We start from the raw sequence: 22,527 nt of genomic DNA, 5'->3' as shown, positions 1-22,527 counted from the left end.
CTCAAGGTGGGGGGTCTTCTCAAGGTGACTTGGGCCGACAGGTTACCTAACACGTAGAAATCTCTGTGCATGGCTTTGATTATTCTAAGTTCATAATTAAAGTAGCAAATGATAACACCAAAGCAAATGATTTCTAGAAAATATACAAGACCAATTAGCCAGAAACGCGTTTCTTTTAGCATAAGTGGGCGGCCATCGGCGAGTCAGCGAGTTCACACACTTGAGTTGACATATGTATATAATGCATGCACGCCAAAAGCTTGCTAGGAAATTATGTGTTTTCCAATTATAAAGTATAAACACCTTTCACTTACCCCAGAAAAAGAAGAAAAAAGGTTTTTGTTTTTGTTTTTTTTTGCGATCAAATAAAAGAAATATCTTGACTATTTTGATGTTTTGATTTCTCAAAATTAACTTTTGGATACTGTTTGCCTTCTTTCATAGAAGAAGATACTTCTCATTTGTGCAAATCACAGTTTGACACATCATGGCGGAATCAAAAAAATCTATCAAGAGAGGTCAACCTCAAATGACAAGATTAACACACAAAATAAAAATAAAAATAATCTAATAATAAAATCCTTTGTATTAATTTATGTACCATTCCAAAATATTTACAACAGAGCATAGGTTGTCGATCTTCAATTTGAATTGTCGCTTGTGAGATTTTTTTCGGGGCAAGTTCATGTCCTGCTTTTAATTTTAGGTAATTAGGTTAATAATTATTACGTTATTACAAATAAAGAAGTAATAAAAAAGGTAAGTAGCATTTGCGATACAAAAGTTTTCATCTTCTGTAAGTTAACATTCTATTTTTGTAGTTTTTTCAAAAGGTAAGATGGGGAGAATGGTCAAATTTCAAAAATACTGTATAAAAAATCAAATGCAAACATGTAAAAAGATAAAATATGCTAAACATGAGAAGGGTTACTTGACCACTGCGAGCCTTTATTAGCTCTGCCACTAAACACACGTGTAAAAATAATTTTACACGTATAAAAATAATTCATAAAAAATACAGAAAAATAAAATTTGTACACACATGTTATATTACCATTAGCATAAATTAAGAGCTCTTACTTATATAGAAGGAAGGAGAAAAGTATTTACCTTAGCGTTTTCATATTTTTTAAGTCCCACTCCCTCCCAATGAGTCATAATGGTATCAGTCAAAAGTTGGAATAGAATACTACTTGTGACTAGTATGTATTAGTATTTGACATTCAACTCTCGCTGTTCTAAAGAGTCAGAATCAGAATAAATATATGGGCCCAATTACATCTTTTGGCAGGTAAGCTACTTGAGAAATTTTGAGCAAAAGCATAATGGATGGATGATCTTTTCCTGTGTTTCTACTTTCGACTTTGTACGCGACAGAAACAGTTGGTAGCTGCTATAGATTGCAACATGGTAACTAATTAATTAATTAGTGTTTGACTAATTTACACGCATGAGCCTTTCTAATACCTCATTTTGATGCTTCATCATCCCTAAAATTACTCGGTACCCGCCCAATTATTTTTGTATAAATCATGTTGGTAAGTCTCTATTTCCCTCTTTTTTATTTATTTATTATCATCAATAATCAGATCTCTTGTATTAAATATGTTTTTCTCACCTAAACTAGGCTGTCGATCATGTTTTTCTCCAAGGATTTAAAACATGTCGGAGACTAAGCTCTGCATGGAGGAACTCCACTGGTGGCTTAGTAGTTATTTAACTACTTTATTTCTACCGACCACTGAAAAACAAATGTTTTATCTGTTAATTAATCACACTAACATATTAGGTTACCAAATTAATTACTCTTGCGATCCTTGACTTCTTCTGCAATTGTACTTTCAATTCGTACAAATGGCATATCGTAATTTGAAGTACGATCATACATAGCTTACATAGCTTACAAAGACTTTGGTGTGTGATTTTCTTCTAGCTAAAAGTGTAAATCAAAGATACACATAATCAAAACTTGTGATATAAATTAACTTAGATTGAAAGTAAAACATGCATATTGTCAAACTAAAAAAGTGAACAGTCATAATCCACATTACAAAGTAGTCAATAGACACCAAACTTTCTAAATTATTTTAGACTTGTAGTCCAAGTGGAGAAGTTGCAATTGCTTTGCCCTCCACCAGATCAACACAACCCTCCTTCACTTCCACAGATTCCCTTTTGTAGACATATTTGCAAGAAGCCCACAAAAATGCCCCTAAGTTTATAGCAGATATGACCAAAAGAAACCCATAGTAATAATCCAAGTGACAGTCATTCAAGTTGTTACCGATCCAACTTTTACCTCCATTCCTCCCTGTAATTTTATCCACCATTGTCACAAGAAAGCTGTTCAAAAAGTTACCAACCCCAATCCCACTTGTGAAAAAAGTTGTCCCAAGACTCTGCATGTCCTCTGGAGACTGATCATAGAAAAACTCAAGCAACCCAATTGCATTGAACACATCAGCTATCCCAAGCAGCACATATTGGGGCAGCAACCAAAAAATGCTCATGGGCACAATTTCTTTAGGCCCATTAAGATGGTGCACTCTGATCACACGCATTCTCCTAACTTCCACAGCATAAGCAATTGCAATGGCTATAACCTGGACCACAAATCCAATCCCAAGTCTTTGGAGAAGTGTGATTCCTCTATGGTTTTTGGTTCTGGCACGTACCAAGGGCACAAAATAACGGTCGTACATAGGCACGGAGAGAAGCATTGAGAGGGTCACAAAGCTCCCTAGGGAGGCTGCGGGTATGTGGAATTGTTGGCCTAGGCTTCGGTCTAGGGTGGTGCCTTGCTTGACAAACAAAGTGTTGATTTGTGCCCAAATGGTGCTAGGAATTAGAGTGACAAGCCATATCATGGCCATTCCAATAACTAGCTTTGTTCCTTCAACTTGTGTCACTGTGCATGGAGGCCTCAATGAGGCATCCATGTTGTTGCCATCTTTTATCGCAGCCTTGTCCAAGAACCTATTCAAATAAGAGGCAAATAAGAATTCGCATCATTAATGACAACATAACATATCATATCACATTGTTTGACAAAAAGAAAATTGAAATGATAACCAGCGGAGTAGTGGAGTTCGTGTTTCATGTTTATTTGTCCGGATTTGAGACAATCAATGGTGGGTACCCAGTGCATGATACCATCCCATTGTGACACCCACTCTTCCAGAAACAACTTGGCTAAGAGAGATTGTGACCGTTCAAGGAAGATTGTGAGAAAGGACCAAGGGGAGTGGTGTGAATAGTGCACATGGGAACAATTTATTAGAAGGAATGGCTAGAAAAAGTCATAGAAGCAAGCCCACCACTGCCTTAGCGTAGTAGATTTCCTAGTTATATGCACATGAAATTATAATGGGAGGTCCCCGCCCCACCATTTGCTCTGCCACCAAGGCTAGAGCTTTAAATTTTAAAGGGGCAAAGGACCATAGAATCCATAAAGGCCTGATCTCATTGACCATATCCTTAGAATATTCCATGCCAGATGGAAAAAGAAGGGTATCTTTTTCCTCAAACTATTAGTATAACTTTATAATTTTTAATATAAAGCAGAAAATTAAGTTAAATTATAGCATACCTGAAAATTGGAGTGTGGTACATCTGGCGTTTTCCACTATTAATGTAATGCTGTGGCTCAAATTCATGAAGCTCAGATGGGTTGCTAGGGAGATGAGCCTTTCGATTTTTATAGGCAGCAATGGGGATTTGAAACAAGTCCCTTGCAGGGCTTTTGGTCTTGCTAACTTTGTGCCTATACATTGGGGTTCCAAAGTAGAAGATGAACAAGGACAGTATAAGACCAGCTGTGGGGATGCCATACCCTAACCCCCAACCCAAGTTTTCTTGGATGTAAACAAGGCCTAGGGTTGCAACTAAAGCACCCAAGAAAGAGCTGAACATCCACCAGTTGAAAAATGAGGCCTTGAGCTTCTTCTCTTGAGGGTCGAAATCATCAAACTGGTCTGCCCCAAAGGTGGAGATATTGGGTTTTGTCCCCCCTGACCCAATTGCTATGGTGTAGAGAGAAATGTAGAAGAACGCAATCTGTGAAGAGGAGGCTTTGTTGCAAATGCCATTGCTGCAGCTTGGTTTGAAGCTTTTCAGTGAAACAGCCATGGTCAGAAGCATCATTCCCTGTATTGATTGAAATGCTTCTGTTCATTAATTCTGATTCTTGCTTGTAAATTAAGAAAATTAACAGAAGTGGACAAATTGGAAGAAATGGGGACAAAAGCTGAGTCATTTCAATTCAATTTGACAAGTTGGTTTTGTCTTTGTTTAAGCAATTGATCAGTAGGGACCCCGGTTGGTTTTTTTATTGATGAATACAAATAATTTCATGTCTTTATCTAACAGTTGAAGTTCATTTTCCATCGACATTGGAACATTAATAAACCAGAATATTATCTTCACATATAATAAAATGCTTAGGCCTAATGCAAATCATTAGCCTTTGAGAAAATGAGAGTATATGTATATAACTCGCACAGTTTCAAGTGTAACTCAAATTAGCTATGCATGCATTAATTAATTAATGAAATAAAGATTATTAATTTTGATATGAATTTACCGTGACGTAAATGAGGGATGAGATGGTGAAAGTCCAGAAACGACCCAAGTAAGAGTCGGCTATGTAAGCCCCCAGAACTGGTGTCATCCATACTGAACCGGACCAGTTATTGACATTTCTAACAGAGGAAACTGTGTCTTCATGAAGCTGAGTGGTCAAGTAATTCACCAAATTTGAAGCTATTCCATAGAAGGCCATCCTCTCAAATGCTTCGTACCCTGAAAAGTTAAATTAAATAAATTACAACTTCAACTTTACAAATTAATTAACAATTGATCGTGTATATGCATATAGAAAGCATGTCAAAATTTGTGATATTACGTACCAACAAGAAAAGCACAAGCTTTCCATTTGCCAGTCTTGGAGGCAAGCACAGGGCGGCCCCGAAGATCTACGGTGCCGTCCCGGGTGTAGGAAGCTTTGGCTTCCATGGATCAATCGCACAGTTTGATGAGAAATATAAGAAAGAAGCTGAAATTAGTAACTAAGGAGAGGGGACGATACTACTGACAGTGAAGAAGGTGGAAATAGGAAGCTTATATTTATAGGTATAAAACGGTGCGGAATGTGATGTGTATATATGGGGCGGGGGGGTTTGGGGCTCTGCTTACTTGGATAAGACGTCCCTGGTGTATTGTGACCACGCCATGCCAAATCATCAAGGCCAAGTGGGAGGCTCTTGGGGTGATGGTTAGCTTAGAACATGTAACTCTAGAATTCACTAGGAAGATATAAGGAAATTTCAAGGTTTATTTGATAAATTGGAATACCAAAACATAACTCTAGTCACGGGTAAAGTATGTTTAAATACTCATAGAAATTCTAGGAATAACAAAGAAATTAAAATAACAAAATAACAAAGTTTCCAAAAATTTTAAAAAATTTAAGAAATAAACGAATTATATGGAAAATACTATATTTCATTGGGTGTCCCATAGTAGCACAGTTCGTGAGTTTATACATGATGACTGGAAGTTTTCCATTTTTTCTTTTCTTTATTTGTTCGATCAGTTTTTGTTGGGTTAAGTGATCAAACTATTTGATTTAGTTAGGTTCAATTCGGATTAAAGCCTCCTATTAATCACAAGATTAAAGCCTCTTAGTATTTGATTTGTTTTTCGTAGGGTTATAAAGGAGGAGTGGCATCTTTTTTTCTTTTTTTTTAAACTTATGGACATGTGTCAATTTTTTGGGAAGGATGGTAAGAGTACACCTTAGATTAAAGTTGTTGATGGGAAAAAGTGGTTCGACACGTGGTTCGCCCAACTTAGTGATATTGTGTCTTCGGAAGGGAGTTAGTCTTCGGAAGATCAAGTTCCTGCAAAAACGGAAAGTTCGGTAAGACCTTGGGGTACCGGTGCGGTACCGGCCGAAGGCTCTCCGATGCTTAAGTAAGTACGGATTTAGTAAATGTCAGATTACAGATCAAGCGATAGCGTACCGTTGATTGTTCTCTCCCTCTTTTGGGAATAGAGGTCTCCTTATATAGGCCTTGGGAGGCGTGCATTATGTTTATATTTCCGATGTGGGACTGTAGGAGCTGGTCGAGAGCATGACACGTGTCCTAGGTCAAAAGTGTCAGGATGCGTAGGATTCGGTAGGGGATATGCCGAAGGACCTGTGATGTCAAGTTGTCGTTTCCGTCCACGTGTCAGACGGTCATTGGTTTTTAATATGCGGTATAAACAAAAGTGATGAGCAAAAATGCTCAATTTACTTCTAATAATTGAAATATATAATTTCCGTGTTGAGGAATTATGTATAAATGGACCATGGAAATCAATATGGGAAACACGTTGTACTCATCAAGAAAAAGCATGCCTTATCCACCTTAGTTTATGTCTAATCTTTGATTGGATCATTTATTTTTTAGATATATCCTTAATCTTCTTCTCTTGATATTTCAGATGTGGTCCTGAGGTATATGATGAATATTAATCATGATTTTTACCTAATTACACCACAAAAAAACCACAATGACGTAGTTAGACCGGCTGGCTAGGCCGGTTCCGCCAAGAGGATGAAAAATAAGAACCCCACCTACCGCACTATATACCAACTACTTTAGGGGAGGTTTTGAACACAAACATGTAAGGTGGCTGCCTAGTATAAAAAGGGGGGGAAAAAAACCTGCCCAATTACTCAATTCAAAATTAAAAAGAGAAAACCAAATAAAGACCCAATTATTTTTTAAACTTATAGCTTAAATCAATTAACCTAATTGAATTAATTAGGAAATTGAAAATGACATGGTAGAAAAACTTGATTACGTAAAGTTAATTGATATTTTTGAATTGAAAAATACAAGATAAGTGATATTTAAGTGATGTTTTAATGCATTTTACAAAATTATTGTGTAAATTACATATTGATTGTTTCTTTTATGTTACAATTGTGAATTTGATTTTATATAATATATTTTGAACTTACCTATAAAAAAATCACATGAATATACATATATAGTAGAAGGCCCGATTTAGGATATGTTCATCTAGGACCTCCAAAACGTAGGACTGCCGCTGCACTACTTAACATCACTAAGTAACCCTTAACCCTAATTTGTTGTCAACAGAGTCTAGCCCAGTGGAAAAGTCCTTGAATTGCAGACTGAGGTCTCGATTTCAAATCCCCATGACTTGGTTTTGTGTGTGTGAGAAACTCCCTTCCCTGTAATTAAACTATCGCTTGTATTTAAAAAAAAAAAAAAATCAACTACAGTAAACCCCACAAAGTATGGAGGTCATTACAAACTATAAAACAATAAAATAATATAAAATTTTAAAACAAAAACAAAACAAACCCACCCACCCCTCTCTCTCTCATTCTCCCTCGGCCCTACACCATTCCCCTTCATCCCAGCCCAGAACCCAACCTCCAAACACCCACCACCATCCCATACTACAGCCCAACGGCGACCGCTACCTAATGACCCCCATCGCACCTCAGATTTTTAATCCAACGCTGACATATATTTGACACGTAAGCATTTAAAGGAATAACTAACAGATTCACTACGAAGGGTGTATTTTGAAAGGTTTCATAAAGTTGGAGTACTGGTCAAACGGGTCTTTAAAGATTGGGATGAGTTTGTAATGACCTTCATATATAGTTTGGGGAGTTTATTGTAGTCGATAAATAAAAAAATAAAAAAATAAAAAAAAGATGATAGTAAATTTGTTTTTCTTCCACTCTTTTTTGAATAATACACAAAAATCTCCCTCTCTCTCTCTCTCTCTCTCTCTCTCTCTCTCTCTCTCTCTCTCTCTCTCTCTCTCTCTCTCTCCAAAAAGGAGATAGAGCTCATTGCCTCATTTCCCAGATAGAGCTCATTGCCTCATTTCCCAATTATACTTGGTTACCATTTTTTCTCCAAGGGAGGCCTCCTCAACTAAACACAAAAGAATCTATTCTCAACTCTCTACCCTCTTTTATATTATCACAACAATCATCAATTTTCTTATGTCCGCCCCCTACCAGATCCTATTCGAAATTGTTGCATGTGTGAACCTTGGGATAATTAAGCTGGACGGTACGTGGACCTACCTGTACATTATAATTGATTCCACTATCAAGATTAATTCCAGCTTCGTCAAAGTGTATATATATACCATTCAATCAATTCATTTCACATTGAATGCATTTCTTTTCATTGTACAATTGATGCTTTAACGAATGGCTCGAACACTTCAATTTCTTGGCTCCTAGATAACAAGGAAACATACGTACACATCCTTTTCCTCGTGATGTGAATTCTTGCAAATATGTTATGAAATACTAGAAAAATATATAAGCTTAGCTGAGTGGCCATGACTTATAAGTTCATGGTTTCTAAGTTACACTTTTTGATGTTTTTTGGGATCTTGACGACAAGAAATGAGAGAGAGAATATTCTTGCACCGCCTTTGAGGTCAATGCACGTACTATATACATCCATGGATATATACTTAACACAGCCTTATGAACATTACAATTTACCTGTCCAAGTAACACCCAAGTGAAGGTTTTAATTGAACCGTCCAACACCCCATACCCCCACCCCCACAAGAGTTTGTTTTGTTTTGTATCGATCCCACACTTTATTGCATGCTTCATCATTCAGACAGCACCATATCTGTCATGGTCCATGTTACCATGTACTACTTGATTCTATGTGTTACCTATATGTGAGGTTATGACTCGTGATATAGTAATAGTCACCCACTCGATTGTAGGTGTGGTTATCAACTGTTGATTATTCACGTATTATGCTCAATTTTTAACGTTATTTATATGACTCCTAAGATTATGTATAAAATTGAAAATTGTTAACCATAGGAAGAGGAACACTATTAATGATCTCCCACCATGTATATGTCATGACCCTTATCTTTGAAATGAAAGATATTGTCTAGCTAGCTAGCTAGTCTGTGAAATTCACTTTCAAAGAATCATATTAATTAATATCCTAGCAGAGGCGACAGACCATAGCTTTAATCTATATATTTTTTCCTTTCAACTCCAAATGATCATATACGATTGCTTTTCCTTCACTCTTCTTTAAAATGTCATCGGGACCCATCAATTATCATGATTTATGGGCAGGAAAATTTTGACAAGATTCCAAGAATAGCATTTTAAGTTTGCAATGTGAACTGGAGGATTGGAAATTGGCATAATGCTAAGTTTAATTGGTTGTTGCATGGCATTGAGGGTAAACAGCAACAGCAACAGCAACAGCAACAGCAACAGTAACCTATAGGCTATAGCTAGCTAGTCAAACCTAGTCACAACCCAAGATGCAATTGGCTCTATAAGCTAATCATGTACTTGGATGCCCTCTTATTGACGTTGTGGCCAGAAACAAGAACAGTACTAAGCTTTTAACATCCCTTAACCCCACCATTTTAACGTGTTCACTGCAACGAAAATAGTCATCAATGATGAAAACATTTCCGACATCCCAAATTGCCTCGCAAAAGGTCTACATAGCCCTTGGAATGACTCAAATTTTCAGAGGGCATTCGCAGCAGACATGATTTCATGTAAGTTTGAAACCATATATATGGTTGTTTTCGAGGAAAAATTTCATGTTGTTGATGAGCCTAGCTAGCGCTCTTAGCTACTCATGGTCTGGCTGATATACATATACTGTAATTGTACTCGTAACTATAGCCAAATTGAAATTCGAACTTGATGGTTAAGTTGGCAAAACCAGGTTCCCTACTTGTGGGGGAAAGGCCTATAAATATCACATTAGCAACAAACATAACATAGATAGTATGAAAGATGAGTTGAAGTGGTGGGTAGCTATGAGTTTTTTTATTTTCGAAATTATTTAATTTCTTTTATTGAAGTGTCAATTTATGGGTGACAATGATGAGTTGCCAAGTTGCGGTGCATGCAACATAGCAACTTGCAAAGAGTAGTCACAATAATAGGGCAACCCAATTGAAGAAAACTATTGAAACTGATCAAACATCGCTGTTCCCACTCCAACGAGGACAATCAACTTCTTTGGAATTGGGTTCCCTACAGCAACAGCTGCATGTCCAGCCATTTTTGGGATCCACATCATGCATTATTCATGCAATTCAAAAACTTAAAGGACACACAGAGACAGAAACTTCTGTGAACTTCAACTCAACATAACCACAGGATTTAAATTTAATTCAATAACCCGAAATAGGAAATGCATTTAAATGTAATAATAATAATAGTGGGAAAATGGTACTTATTCGATGACTTGCACACATGGAGTCTCATGAATTTGGAATCTTTATTTCGTACCCAATCGTCTAGGAAAATGGTGAAGTAGCTAGCTAGAGTCTAGACTATAGGAACCAGAAAATGAGTACAAAAAAAAAAAGGGGTCAAAGCAGGAATGATATATGTCAACTTTGAGCATAGATACATGAGTGGTGCAGCACCATAAAAGTGCAAGAACCAGTCATTACACGCCAATCACACAACACAACGGATGAAAAACAAACGAAACAAGAAAGAAAAGCTCTCGAGTTTAGTGACCACTGAAGCCAAAATGATTCTAGGCCCTTTTTAACTTTCAATTCTGGCAAACAAAGAAAAGATAAAAAAAAAAAGACCTTAAATGAGACTATGAACACGGCCATCCTCTGCGACTTTTCTACTTTCGGCACTTGGCATATGGGTTTTTTTTGTACAGGTTAGGACCAAAAGAACAAGTGGGCCTAGGTATGCCATTAAGCCAAGCTCGTGAATGAGCTATGAGTTATATCTCACTTCTCTTATGGTGGCAAACGAAAGGTCCAAAGAAATAAATCAGAATTGGGCCAAGTTGGCATGCTTCAACTTGTGCAAGTTGGGCTGGGTACTTGAACCGTGGAGAGAAAACTACTATTGGCTCTTTTGTAACAGTCTAGCAGTAAAATTGCCAACGTGGTAGTGGAGAGAGTTTTGATTTGCAGATAAGTTGTCTCAGACTTAAACCCCCATAGCACAGAAATCACCCTCCTTCAATATCGTTTGTATTAAAATAAAAAAAAAATAAAAAAAGTCTGGCAGTAAATCTAGGAAGAGTGATGATCCCAAATTTTTAGAACAATTATATTTGTTGATGCAACGGTTAAGATTGAATTGAGTTCCGAAAGTTACAAAGATGAGGAGTTAACCCTTTTATTTATAAGCATGAGCTTGGGCCCTAAAATTTAGTCTCTCCAAAACCAAGAATTATTAGAATTAGAATAAACTCATATAAAGCATGGGCAAAAGATGCTGCAACTTGGTGGGGTTGATTGAGATAATGGCATGAAAATGGACATCTTTTTGAACACTGGTTAAAGAACGATTGGTTGAAGGCAACTAATTTATCTAGTACGTAGGTAGTGACAAACTTGGTACCGGCCTGCAAAAAAGAAAAACTCTATTTCTAATGCAAGCCCCTAGAACCCGAGGTACATTTCAATCTGCAAGGGGCCCCTTCCCTTGAGCAAAACGACATATATAATTAGACTAACGTGGAAAGTAAGTACAATAATAAAGCAAATAGGTTAAGTAACAAGTTGGAAAATGCTTCTTTACATATAATTTTTATAGATAAAGTATGAATAATCTTCCTTCGCGATAAATTATTATGTTATCAAATTATGAAATTGGACCACACCACACATTCAGAAATGAGTCTAACTAATGCGTCGTTCGATGTGTTATTAAAAGTTTATGTGTTTAGAAAAAATAGTGATGAATTGATAGCAATGTTTTAGGTGTGATCGGAAATAAAAGCTAGATATCCCAAAGCTAGGACAAGAAAAGGAAAATGTGTAAAAGTAAAAGTGAATCTTGGATCTGGACACGCAATGATCTGATAATTGTTTCTTGACAATGAAAGTGGCAAAACCAAATGTCTGAATTCTGATCGATTTAGCTTTTACCTCTAGTCCCATTGTAACCAATAATTGAATGCCTTTTTCCACTACATTGTATGCCTTTACAAACTCTGTTTCTGACTTGTGTGATTCTTAGGCATGCAATGTCTTTTATATAATGTGTCTTCTAAGACTAGCCTACTGCAAGAGAGAAGTGTTTAACATGGCTTCAAATTACAGCTTGCTGCTGCTTTTCTTGGTCTTTGCTGGTACATTTCTTGAAACCAAAGGCAAGCTCACTCCAAAATTCTACTCATCTAAATGCCCAAAAGCACTGTCCATTGTGCAAGAAGAAGTTGTAGCAGCCATAAAAAACGAAACACGCATCGGAGCTTCCTTGCTCCGCCTTCATTTCCATGATTGCTTTGTAAATGTGAGTCACCACTAATGTTAATATATATATATATATATATAGCTACACTTGCATTCTGCTCATTCTGCCTTTCTTAACAAAAGGGTTTGGCTTAATTTCTTTGACAAATTTCAGGGCTGCGATGCGTCGGTGCTGTTGGACGATACATCAAGCTTTGTAGGTGAGAAAACCGCAGCTCCTAATAACAACTCCATCAGAGGATTTGAAGTTGTTGATCACATCAAAGCCAAGCTTGAGAAGGCATGCCCCGGAGTGGTGTCATGTGCTGATCTTCTAGCTCTGGCTGCACGCGACTCTGTAGTTTATGTAAGAAAACGATCTTAATTTCTTCCTCCAAAACCTCGAATTTCCATGTAACGTGGTCATTATCTTCTTCATTGGCATTTGATTCACAGTTAGGAGGCCCTTCATGGAAAGTTCGCTTGGGAAGAAGAGATTCTACAACTGCTAGCAGAAGTGCTGCCAACACCTCCATCCCTCCACCAACTTCCAATATAAGCAGTCTCATTTCAAACTTTGCTGCACAAAATCTCTCCTTAAGAGACTTGGTCGCTCTTTCAGGTTATAAAAATTCAATCTTTCGACATTAAATCATAGCTGAAAATGAATGCCAAATATTAAAGCAAACAGAACAAGGGTTTTCTCAGGCTCACTTGAGTTGTTTATGGCATTGGCAGGTTCACACACCATTGGCCTGGCAAGATGCACATCATTTCGGTCACGCATCTACAATGAGTCCACCATCGACGCCGCCTTTGCCAATTCATTGCAGGGCAGTTGTCCGAGAAGCGGAAATGATGACAACCTTGCAAATCTTGACCAGCAGACCCCAACACATTTTGATAACTTGTATTACAAGAATTTGCTCAAAGTAAAGGGTCTTCTTCATTCAGACCAGGAGCTCTTCAATGGAACTTCTTCTGCAGATAAACTGGTTAAAATATATGCAAACAACACCTTTGCATTCTTCAAGCACTTTGCCAAGGCCATGATCAATATGGGAAACATCGAGCCTCTCACAGGAAGCCAGGGCGAGATCAGAACCAATTGCAGAAAAGTCAATTAAAAGTTTATAGTGATCATATATAACATAAAAGCATTTTACTATGCAATTATTGTTTAGCAAAATATGGATGATGCAAACATGCCATAATCCAGATTGAATTGGGATTGAGGACTGTTGTAGAATTGATGACGGAAGCCATCGAAGACGAGCTTGAGGGACGCTCACAAGGGTAAATCAAGCAAAATGCATATTTGAGTTTCGAGCTCAGATTTGGGTCTGTCACTAGGCGTCATGAGTTGCTTTGTAGTGATCTAAGGGCTTTTTAATAGACCAAAACAACTTTTTATGTTTTTGAGGTAGTTTTTGGGAATTTTTGTTTTTAAAAAAAAAATTCCTTTTGGAATTCCTGGGGTTTTTAATATTTATTTCAACTTTAGTTTGTTTGGATGAAGTAATTTCAGTTTTTATAGAATTTTTGAAATGATGGAATTTTAAAACTCCGTTATTTAAAGTTCCTTAATTCAAAATTATGTTGTTTGGATGTCATCCATCTAGAACTTAGAAAATGATAGGAATTACATGTGCCTTGGATATCACGGTCACAAGAACCACCTTATTACGGTGATCCAAATTCTGAAAAAATGACAATTTGTTCCCCAAAATAATTCATTACGGATTTTCCATTTTGTTTGGTAGTAAATGCCTTTTGATTCAAGGCAAATACGTTCATCAGTTCCATCAAAGAATGTTGTTGAAAGGTGATGTGCGACGTAGGTCGGTGCGGCGGCCGCATGCTTCTTTAGTTCAACACTGCTACAACGGGGTATGAGACGGCGGCCTGGTGGATTTGCTTAAGGGTTTTCCTTTCTTTCCTCAACCTGGCTCTGGTGCCAAGAAGAAGAATACTATTCGGCTAATATCGTTGTGTATGATCATTTCATAACGAGGAATGAGTAATGCTACTCTTACTACATTCTCATATCACTTTATGTGACAGATGAGGTGGATAGCCACATCAATTAAAATTAATTTAACATTTTCTTTTCTTTTATGATTTATTGACACTTTTTAATTGATGTGGTTGTACACGTCATATGCCACATAAGGTGGTATGAGAATGTGGTAAGAATAGCATTATTCATGAGGAATATATACACATTTTTTGGAGAAATGTTTATTTGTATGTATATATATATATATATATATTATTTTTTTAATTTTTAATTTTTAATTTTTGAGAAATATTTGTATAATATTTATTTGTTACTTGTTACTTATTAGAGGTTGCTTTAGCAATTTCATAATGAAAAATTCATTTAATGTTTTATTTTCCGAGGCCCAATCCTAATCAAAATAATATATCTAAATAGGGCATTTGGTTTTATTGGTGTTTTAATACGAGGCCCAATTGAAAGCCCATCTCTCCTTCTGTTTTTCCCATCAACAGAAGCCCAGGCCCAAGTCTAACATGAGTCGTCTCCAGCCCCTCCCTGCGACCTCTCATCTTCTTCAATCCTCATCTCGCCACCCCAAAATCTGAGCCACCATCATCATCTCGTCCCTGACCTTGGAGATTCCAAAATGGCGTTTCTTTTCTGGGTCAGAATCGCCCAGACCGCCTAGTCCCCGCCTAGGCCGATTTTTCGAACTCTGCCTGATCATCAGAAACCTCCGCAGAAAATAGTATATTCTTATAGCTTCCTGATGCTAATTCCTTGCCTAAACTCCTTGAAAAACTTCCTCATAGGAAATCATGCCCGCCCACCCGAAAGCCATTGTTCATGAATAATTTCTGCATTTATTTCCTTGCACTAGTCTAGGGAAGAAAAACACGTGGTGCATTTCTTTATTTGACAGAGAAAAGCAACTATAACACTTGAAATAAGCAAACTGACGTTGAACCCAATCTATTTCAGTCAGTTTTTGCCAGTGCCAACCAAGCAGGCAATTCTCTCAAGAAAAAAAAACATGCGTTCATGGCAGAACCAGTTACAGTGAGCAATAACTTGCCAATGTCATCAGAGGGAGGCCCTACAACAACATACTAAAATGATGAATTCCCTACCCTCCATAACACAATCACCATCCGAAAAAGACAACTTGCAGACAAGTATACTATCTTCCTGGACAATCATTATTGAAGATGCAGAGCTTGAAAATCTTGTTAGATACCCTGCACTGCATGCATGGCCCGTATACTAGGCCGACTGCCGTTAAACGCAGACCTAAGCACGCAGACTTTGCTATTTGTGGACTGAACTGCCCCTCCACAACTAAATTGACCAACTTGAAACGACGGGACCAAAGTGTTAAAAATGGAAAGTGAGGGTTTCAGCACATGCTACCATTGTGGCACCGTCATGTGTGCTGGGGGTCTTATTCAAACTATTTGGGCTGCCTGTATTAGCCTAGGCACTGGAGCAGATCAAGTTAATCTGTATTAGCAAAGCAGATGTGCTTTGAAGTGCTCAATCAATTGTTTTGTTGTGGTTTGTCCTTAGCAAAGAGAAAATGTGTGATGGAGAAGCGAGATATATGAGGTCATGCTAAGCGTTCCATTTCTGCACAATATTTTCGTAGAAAACAGTAGGAAATAACTTGCTGCTGTGGGGGCAATGGCTCCCATTCTGCCACGAGAGACCAAAGCGTGAAGCTTCTTCAGTGCCTGCCTGCTGCTGTGATATGCAATCTGGTGTGTATGATTCTTATAGGATTTTGACTTTAATCTGCATGAGTAGTTGCAAATTCTTGTTGGGTTTGAATTTGGTTCTGATTTTGATGGCTAAATCATTGCATGTGCTAAATCCATTTGAATTCTCTTGACAGAAACCACAGACAGGGACAAGTTCAATTGATCTATATGCTGCGCAGTGTGACGAATGCCATAAATGGAGGGTGATTAATTCAGAAGAAGAGTTTGAGGAAATCAGAAGCAAAATAACTGAGGAACCGTTTTATTGCAACAAAAAACCTGGTGATAGTGAAGGAGTTGCAGAAGGAGAAGCGTTCCAACAAGAAGCGCTTGTGCCAGGGCCACCGTGTCCGCGACATGATCGATAACATCTCCTCCACCACCAAAAAACTCATTGATATGTATGAAGATAAAGATAATGCGAGGAAGGAGGAGATTGCGGCCATTGGAGGCCAGGCTGAGACCGCCGCCGGAACCAACGTTTTTTTTCAGTGCATTTTATGACAGATTGAAAGAGATCCGTAAATATTATCGAAAGCATCCAGCGGCTGCATGGGGTGTATTTGACGCTGCTAATGAGGAAGAAGACGAAGAAGAAGATGCACTGTTGCTTAAGATTATGGCTGAGTTCAGTGGAGAGGAAGCTTTTGGACGGTACGTCGACTTGCATGAAATGTACAACCAGTATATCAACTCTAAATTTGGACAACCTATCGAATATTCTGCTTACCTTGATGTTTTTTCGCAACCACAATCACAAAACATTCCTCGCAAGCTCAAGTTGTTAAGGCAGTACAAGGAATACTTGCCGAATCTTGTTGCTTATCTCATATATTTTTTCCAGCGGACAGAGCCCTTGCAAGATCTTGATGCAATATTTTCAAAGGCTGAAGAAACTGAATTTGAAGACCAAGAAAGCGGACATCTTCTTCAACAAGATCAGCTTACTCTGACTGATCGATCTTGATTGTTATAGCAGGGTGGAAGAATTGATGGAAGTGGGACCTGAAAAGCTGAAGGAGGCACTAGCTTCATTAGGACTCAAGACAGGCGGTACGGTTTGGGAGTGTGCAGAGAGGCTTTTCCTTACAAAGGACACACCTGTGGCAAAGTTGGAGAGGAAACATTTTGCCAAAGGTTCGGGAGGAGGTTCAGAACAACAGGTTGTGATCAATTTATAAGAGATTGCTTTATTGGAGGGCAAAGTGAAATAACTATGCGGCTTACTGAAGGAAGCTGTTGAACGAACGAAAGACAACATTGTGAAGAAACAGGTTTTGACATATGAAGAAATAAAAGCAGAACGTGAAGAGCAGGAAGAAATCGAAACCGAAAGTCATGACGAGGAGAATGAGCAGCAGATTCACAACCCACTCAAATTGCCAATGGGTCCGGATGGGAAGATAATATCTTACTGGATGTATAAGCTTCATGGTCTTGGGTCAGGAATTCAAGTGTGAGATATGTGGGGATTCCAGTTACTTTGGGCGCTGAGCTTTTGAGATACATTTTAATGAAGAGTATCATCAGCGCGGTATGTGTTGCCTTGGCATACCAAACACCAAGAGCTTCAATGAGATCACATCAATTGAGGAAGCAAAAGAGCTGTGGAAGAGGATACAAGCACGGCAAGGCGCGAACTTGTGGTGCCCGGATCCTGGAGAAGAGTATGAAGATGAAGAGGGTAACATTTACAATAAGAAGACATACAATGATCTAAAGCGATAGAGGCTGCTTTTAAGTTTAAATGATTTGTAATTAGTCTCTAGTAGCAGATTTTTCTAAAGCTTGTGGTTATTGTGTACGGAATTTCTTGCCTCCCATTTGGCTACTTCCAACTCTGGAAACTGATGTTAACGCTTCTTTTGAGGAATAAATTTTTTATCGTTTATTGGCTTTAAAAAAAAAACTAGGCGTAACTCAGATTTCATAACAAAGAGTGATTCATAATTCCGCGTGTTACAAAATCTATGACAAAATACAGTCTTCTGGGTTTCTCTCTGGTCTCTCTAAGTTGTCTCTGTATACCTTATACTCTTTCTCAGTACTTTGTTTCATTCACTTGCTCAATCTTCCTTTCTTCTTCTTCTTCTCAAGCTCTCTCTGTACATAGAGCGACAAAGCATTACAACTAACAAGGACTTACATCGATGTACTTGGCCAGCGGTGGTAGTTAGTGATAGCAGAATTAGTCAATTGCACACTATATTGTGACTATACAGAGAATACCAAACGGTTGAGTCTGCCTTGCTTGTATCCTATACGATGTGCCACATAGCTCAGGTATTCCATTTTTACTCTAATCAACTGAATCGACCTCCTCTTCTGGCAGTTCAAATGCATCAATCTCGGCAAAGTACGCTCTCTGCTTTTCAATAAAATCTTGTGGCAAGGCATGCATGGAAACATCTTTCCCAGCTGGTGCCGCACACTGCTTCTGGAAATATTACGCACAAATTAAAAAGTGAATAACTACAAACCCAGACTTTATTGTACAGTGGGACTTATTGTCCCTTTAGGAAAAAACATGAACTCAGCTGTTTGAACAAACAAACAAACTCCTAGAACAAACTTTGGTCCAGTATAACTGTAAGGATTATTTAAACAAGTGAGAAAGAATACACAGACTACCATTCAATAGTAAAGATGATAAAAACAGTCGATTCCATATTCAGCTGCTGATATTGCCACACTGAGGAGAGTTTATCTCTTAAGTATACAGCCCAAACAACTCAACCTCACATTTGCGAAAATAAGCAATCCTTCCATAGACATACTCTGTCTAACATGTTGTTTGAAATCCTTGGGGCCTTTGGGGTATATACAAGTTCTACTTAAGAACGCACAGTATGTAGTTTTGGACTGAGATGAAGGCACAACATTTTTATAAAAGATAAACACTGACCAATTGATCGTAGAAACCAGGCCCCAAGCCAGATATAAACTAACAGTTTCTACCCAAAACAGCAGAAAAGTCACTATATTAACTTTAACAAACCTTTTTGCGAGGAGCCGTGGATTCCTTTGATAGACTGCTATGTCCGTCTTCCTTTAATTTACCCCTGTTTCAATTGGGAGGAACACATACAATAGAATTAGTAAAACCTCACACGATATGGGAAAGAAACGTCCCAAATCAGAAGAACACTCAAGTGATATATGTTATCATTGGATTGCAACTCGAGAAGCAATATCTTATCATAATCTTATACTAGCAACGCCCCATATGGTTTGATAAATAGCGCCTTATGGCAAGGTAGCTTACATTTGAAAACCAAACTAACTAACCCCCATCTTGTATATTAAGATTAACAGATAAATTATGATTTATAATTCAATGCTACAGTATAGGAAAATTACACATATACAGTTAAGAGACTCACAATATATTCCGGATCTTTGGTGCAGGAGGACAACTAAAAGGTACAGTGTTTTCCTTGCCTTTACTCTTCCTTTTCAGTGCAGTCTGTCTCCTAGTGTACACTGAACAAGCCTCAAAAGCGTCACAGTCACTGGTACCTAAACTCAAAAACCAAAATCAACCCGTAAGTTCTCAAACCACATAGATTTTCCAAAGAAATTTATTTACAGGAGTTGATAGTTTGTATTTATTAAGCATCGCATCAAGTTCAATTCAAGTATCGAAAGGAACCCTTTCCTTCAAAACAGCTTCAGGGTACGAGTAAAAATCAATATAAACAAATTCTAATTGAATCGTTGTGGGCTTCCACTAATTCAGAGCTGAATTTCCACTACGCGGAGAGATAATCAGAAACCCTAGATTCCCAAATCGAAAATAACAAAACAAAAAGAGAAATCGGAGCCCAATCCAAGTGGAAAAGGAAGAAACGCAAAAGGGGGCAGAGAAATTACCAGAAGAAGAGGTCGAAATGGGAGGAGGGCGAGAAGGCGTGGAAGGAATTTGGGGCGGCGGAGCAGAGGGCTTAGGGTTTAAAGCGGCGACGAGGGTCTTGGTGGCCGAGGAGAGCTTGGGATTCAGGCGTTTGAGTGTGGCGGTGGAGGCTGACGACGATTGTGAAGAGGTGGCTGTGGCGTTGGTGTTGGTGCTGGTCTTGGTATTGGGTATGGTGTTGGTGCAATCTGAGAGAGGCTTTCGAACTCTCAGTCTTCTTCGCTCTGGCTCAGCTTCCATTTTTGGTTATTTCCTCACTTCCTTCATTCTTTTGCTTCCTGTTTGGCTCTTTTATGTAAAAATCGGCGAGTTTAGCAGAAAGAGTGTGTGTGTGTGTGTGTATTGTGTGTGCTAGAAGCTACGCTTGGAATGGCGGGAAAATCTGTTTGTGAATAGAGAGAGAGAGAGAGAGAGAGAGAGATCGCGATGTTTTTAGGTGTGAAAGCGTGCTCTGGAATCTGGATGGGTCGGTTCACCTCGCTTTTCTTCGACTTCGAGTTACGAGCGAATCGGGTTATGGGCTGAAAAGGTGGGTTCACATTGGGCCTGCGGCCCATGAATCTGTCACTCTTACTCAAGACGTGGACTCAGTTTGATCACCAATACTTTCGCAGTCATAAAAAAGACAGGAATTAGGTGAAAGCTGAATTCCTCTTTTTGCATAATGGTTGTGGGAATAATACATCCTCAAAAAGATTAATTTATATAATTCCGACAAGTCCCCAGAATTTTCACTTTTCTCCATGAAATCCAATGGCTTTGATGGTTTAGTCGGCAGGCAAAATTCACATATTTTTTTAATCTCTAGTTTCAAACTTTCACGCCAATGGCAGATGTTAACTTTTGCTTGCCAAAGTGCTGTCTGTCAATTCATGATGGAATTAAATATTGGAGGTGATCGATACACATGAAAATATCAAATATCAAATATCAAATATCAAATATCAAATATCGTATTCAGTACGAACACATGAAAATAATTCTGAAAACTAGTACTACTAATGACTTTTCATGTATTTTTATTGAGTACAACTATATCCAAGGATGAACCCCATTCTCTGATATATAGTCTCAGATTCTGAACATAACAGAACATGACGGAGAGGCTATATGGCTCATAGATTTTTTTTTCTTTCTAATTTTATTCCAATCTGTGCAAGTCCAAGTGTCTACAGTATTGTGAGTGTGACTGCCACGTGTTAGCAAACCAATAGTCTGAGATCTGAAACAGAAACAAACAGCAGACATGCACTGAAGAATCGAAAACCAGGGTAACTAGGGTAAAAGTGGTAAGGTGAAGAAGCCTATAGTTTTTCACATTTTTCAGTGTTCCAAGAAAAAGAGAAAAAAAACCAGGGGCCACAAACAAAAAAGAACAAAAGAAGCACACTTTTCAACATATAATCTGCAGGCTAGTTTCCTTTCTCTCACCCCCTTCATCTCTATATATACCAACCCCTCCCCAGCTTTCCACTTCCACCTTCCTCATTCAGTTTTTCTGATAATTTTTTGGTTCAGAGAAGAAGAAGATCATCATCTAGCTAGCAATCAAAATTTTCAAAATGGAGGCAATTCAGTCTTGGGTTGCAGAGCACAAGCTCAAAGCCATTGGTGGGTACACCCACCAAGCAATCTAATCTAATCTAATCTAATCTTCTCTCTCTCTCTCTCTCTCTCTCTCTCTCTCTCTCTCTTTGTGCACTGCAGCATATAAAAAGTGAAATAGATTATGGTTTTCGATGTTATATTTTTGAATAATGGGGTGGTGTTACAAATTACAGGAGCAATATGGGTATCAGGAATTGGAGCATCTCTGGCTTATTCACGAGCAAGAACACCTCTCAAGCCAAGCCTTAGGCTTATACATGCTAGGTAGGGCGCAGCTCTTTAATTTCAATATATTTTTTCTCTTTCTATATTTTTTGTGCTTGCTAAATTTATGATATATTGTTGTCTGTAGAATGCATGCACAGGCCTTGACACTGGCTGTCCTATCTGGCGCAGCAGCCTACCATTATTATGAGAAGCATGAAGCTGACCGCCAAAAAGAAAATTAATCTTTCTTTTCTCCAAATTAATATGCAGCCAGCCCAGCCACCAGGCAGGCAATCAGAGCTCCATCAGACCATTTCTATTAATTATTAAGTTGATCTTAATTAGGAGTTAATCTGAACATTTCTTATTTCTAGCTACGTTGTCTCTAAATGAAATGTTCCGTCTTAGTTTCTTTATTTTCCTATGTTTTCCCCTGTTACTAGTTGTTGTATAATACATTATATTTATATATAAAAATACCAATTTTGGTTTGTCAAGTAAATATCCAATATGCATATTGGGGGGCAATCAAGTGAATTGGATTCACCTTTTTTGTAACACAAAAATACGATTGTAAACACATAAACTATACAAATAACTCAAGTAATTAAAAACAGTTATTGTACATTCAATTCAAGGTTTTGTATTGGAATCCCCCTTCCTTGATGCGTCCGAGCCGAGGTCCTTTTATCAAATATTGGGCTAGAGACCATACAACACCAGGAAATGTCATGAACATCATGAATCATAATTGGCCCAATCATATT

General features: G+C 38.0%; 3 protein-coding genes, 1 long non-coding RNA gene and 1 pseudogene across 4 annotated transcripts; 3 read left to right on the top strand and 2 right to left on the bottom strand.

The window, feature by feature from the left end:
• Positions 1 to 1,981: 1,981 nt before the first annotated feature.
• On the bottom strand, positions 1,982 to 5,108 carry LOC117619138 (protein NRT1/ PTR FAMILY 5.1). The gene is made up of 4 exons (XM_034349006.1): positions 4,908 to 5,108; positions 4,583 to 4,800; positions 3,590 to 4,146; positions 1,982 to 2,976 (listed from the first exon to the last, which is right to left on the bottom strand). The coding sequence occupies exons 1-4, from the start codon at positions 5,011 to 5,013 to the stop codon at positions 2,088 to 2,090; spliced, it is 1,770 nt and encodes a 589-aa protein (XP_034204897.1). The 5' UTR covers positions 5,014 to 5,108; the 3' UTR covers positions 1,982 to 2,087.
• A 6,899-nt stretch (positions 5,109 to 12,007) lies between these two features.
• Positions 12,008 to 13,874, top strand: LOC117618493 (peroxidase 4-like). Its single transcript, XM_034348051.1, has 4 exons — positions 12,008 to 12,334; positions 12,449 to 12,640; positions 12,730 to 12,895; positions 13,012 to 13,874. Exons 1-4 carry the CDS (start codon positions 12,080 to 12,082, stop codon positions 13,398 to 13,400), a joined length of 1,002 nt encoding a protein of 333 aa, XP_034203942.1. The 5' UTR covers positions 12,008 to 12,079; the 3' UTR covers positions 13,401 to 13,874.
• Positions 13,875 to 15,655: 1,781 nt separating this feature from the next.
• On the top strand, positions 15,656 to 17,760 carry LOC117618402 (annotated as a pseudogene).
• A 182-nt stretch (positions 17,761 to 17,942) lies between these two features.
• LOC117619239 lies at positions 17,943 to 20,309 on the bottom strand. The gene is made up of 4 exons (XM_034349151.1): positions 19,906 to 20,309; positions 19,416 to 19,551; positions 19,031 to 19,094; positions 17,943 to 18,469 (listed from the first exon to the last, which is right to left on the bottom strand). Exons 1-4 carry the CDS (start codon positions 20,183 to 20,185, stop codon positions 18,332 to 18,334), a joined length of 618 nt encoding a protein of 205 aa, XP_034205042.1. The 5' UTR covers positions 20,186 to 20,309; the 3' UTR covers positions 17,943 to 18,331.
• A 1,097-nt stretch (positions 20,310 to 21,406) lies between these two features.
• LOC117619574 lies at positions 21,407 to 22,257 on the top strand. Its single transcript, XR_004584586.1, has 3 exons — positions 21,407 to 21,556; positions 21,727 to 21,817; positions 21,906 to 22,257. It is a non-coding gene; the product is annotated as an uncharacterized LOC117619574 (long non-coding RNA).
• Positions 22,258 to 22,527: the final 270 nt, after the last annotated feature.

The sequence above is a fragment of the Prunus dulcis genome, chromosome 2 (assembly GCF_902201215.1).
Source record: "Prunus dulcis chromosome 2, ALMONDv2, whole genome shotgun sequence".
Classification (NCBI taxonomy): Eukaryota; Viridiplantae; Streptophyta; class Magnoliopsida; order Rosales; family Rosaceae; genus Prunus; species Prunus dulcis.
This window is presented reverse-complemented; position numbering and strand designations above follow the sequence as displayed.

Coding starts and splice junctions, on each gene's coding strand:
- LOC117619138 (XM_034349006.1), bottom strand. CDS start 5,013: ATGGAAGCCAAAGCTTCCTACACCCGGGACGGCACCGTAGATCTTCGG. Junction 4,801..4,907: donor AGCTTGTGCTTTTCTTGTTG/GTACGTAATATC, acceptor TTAACTTTTCAG/GGTACGAAGCATTTGAGAGG. Junction 2,977..3,589: donor TACCACACTCCAATTTTCAG/GTATGCTATAAT, acceptor TTATTTGAATAG/GTTCTTGGACAAGGCTGCGA.
- LOC117618493 (XM_034348051.1), top strand. CDS start 12,080: ATGTGTCTTCTAAGACTAGCCTACTGCAAGAGAGAAGTGTTTAACATG. Junction 12,335..12,448: donor TCCATGATTGCTTTGTAAAT/GTGAGTCACCAC, acceptor GACAAATTTCAG/GGCTGCGATGCGTCGGTGCT. Junction 12,896..13,011: donor AGACTTGGTCGCTCTTTCAG/GTTATAAAAATT, acceptor TGGCATTGGCAG/GTTCACACACCATTGGCCTG.
- LOC117619239 (XM_034349151.1), bottom strand. CDS start 20,185: ATGGAAGCTGAGCCAGAGCGAAGAAGACTGAGAGTTCGAAAGCCTCTC. Junction 19,552..19,905: donor CATTTCGACCTCTTCTTCTG/GTAATTTCTCTG, acceptor TTTTGAGTTTAG/GTACCAGTGACTGTGACGCT. Junction 18,470..19,030: donor CCACGGCTCCTCGCAAAAAG/GTTTGTTAAAGT, acceptor TAATATTTCCAG/AAGCAGTGTGCGGCACCAGC.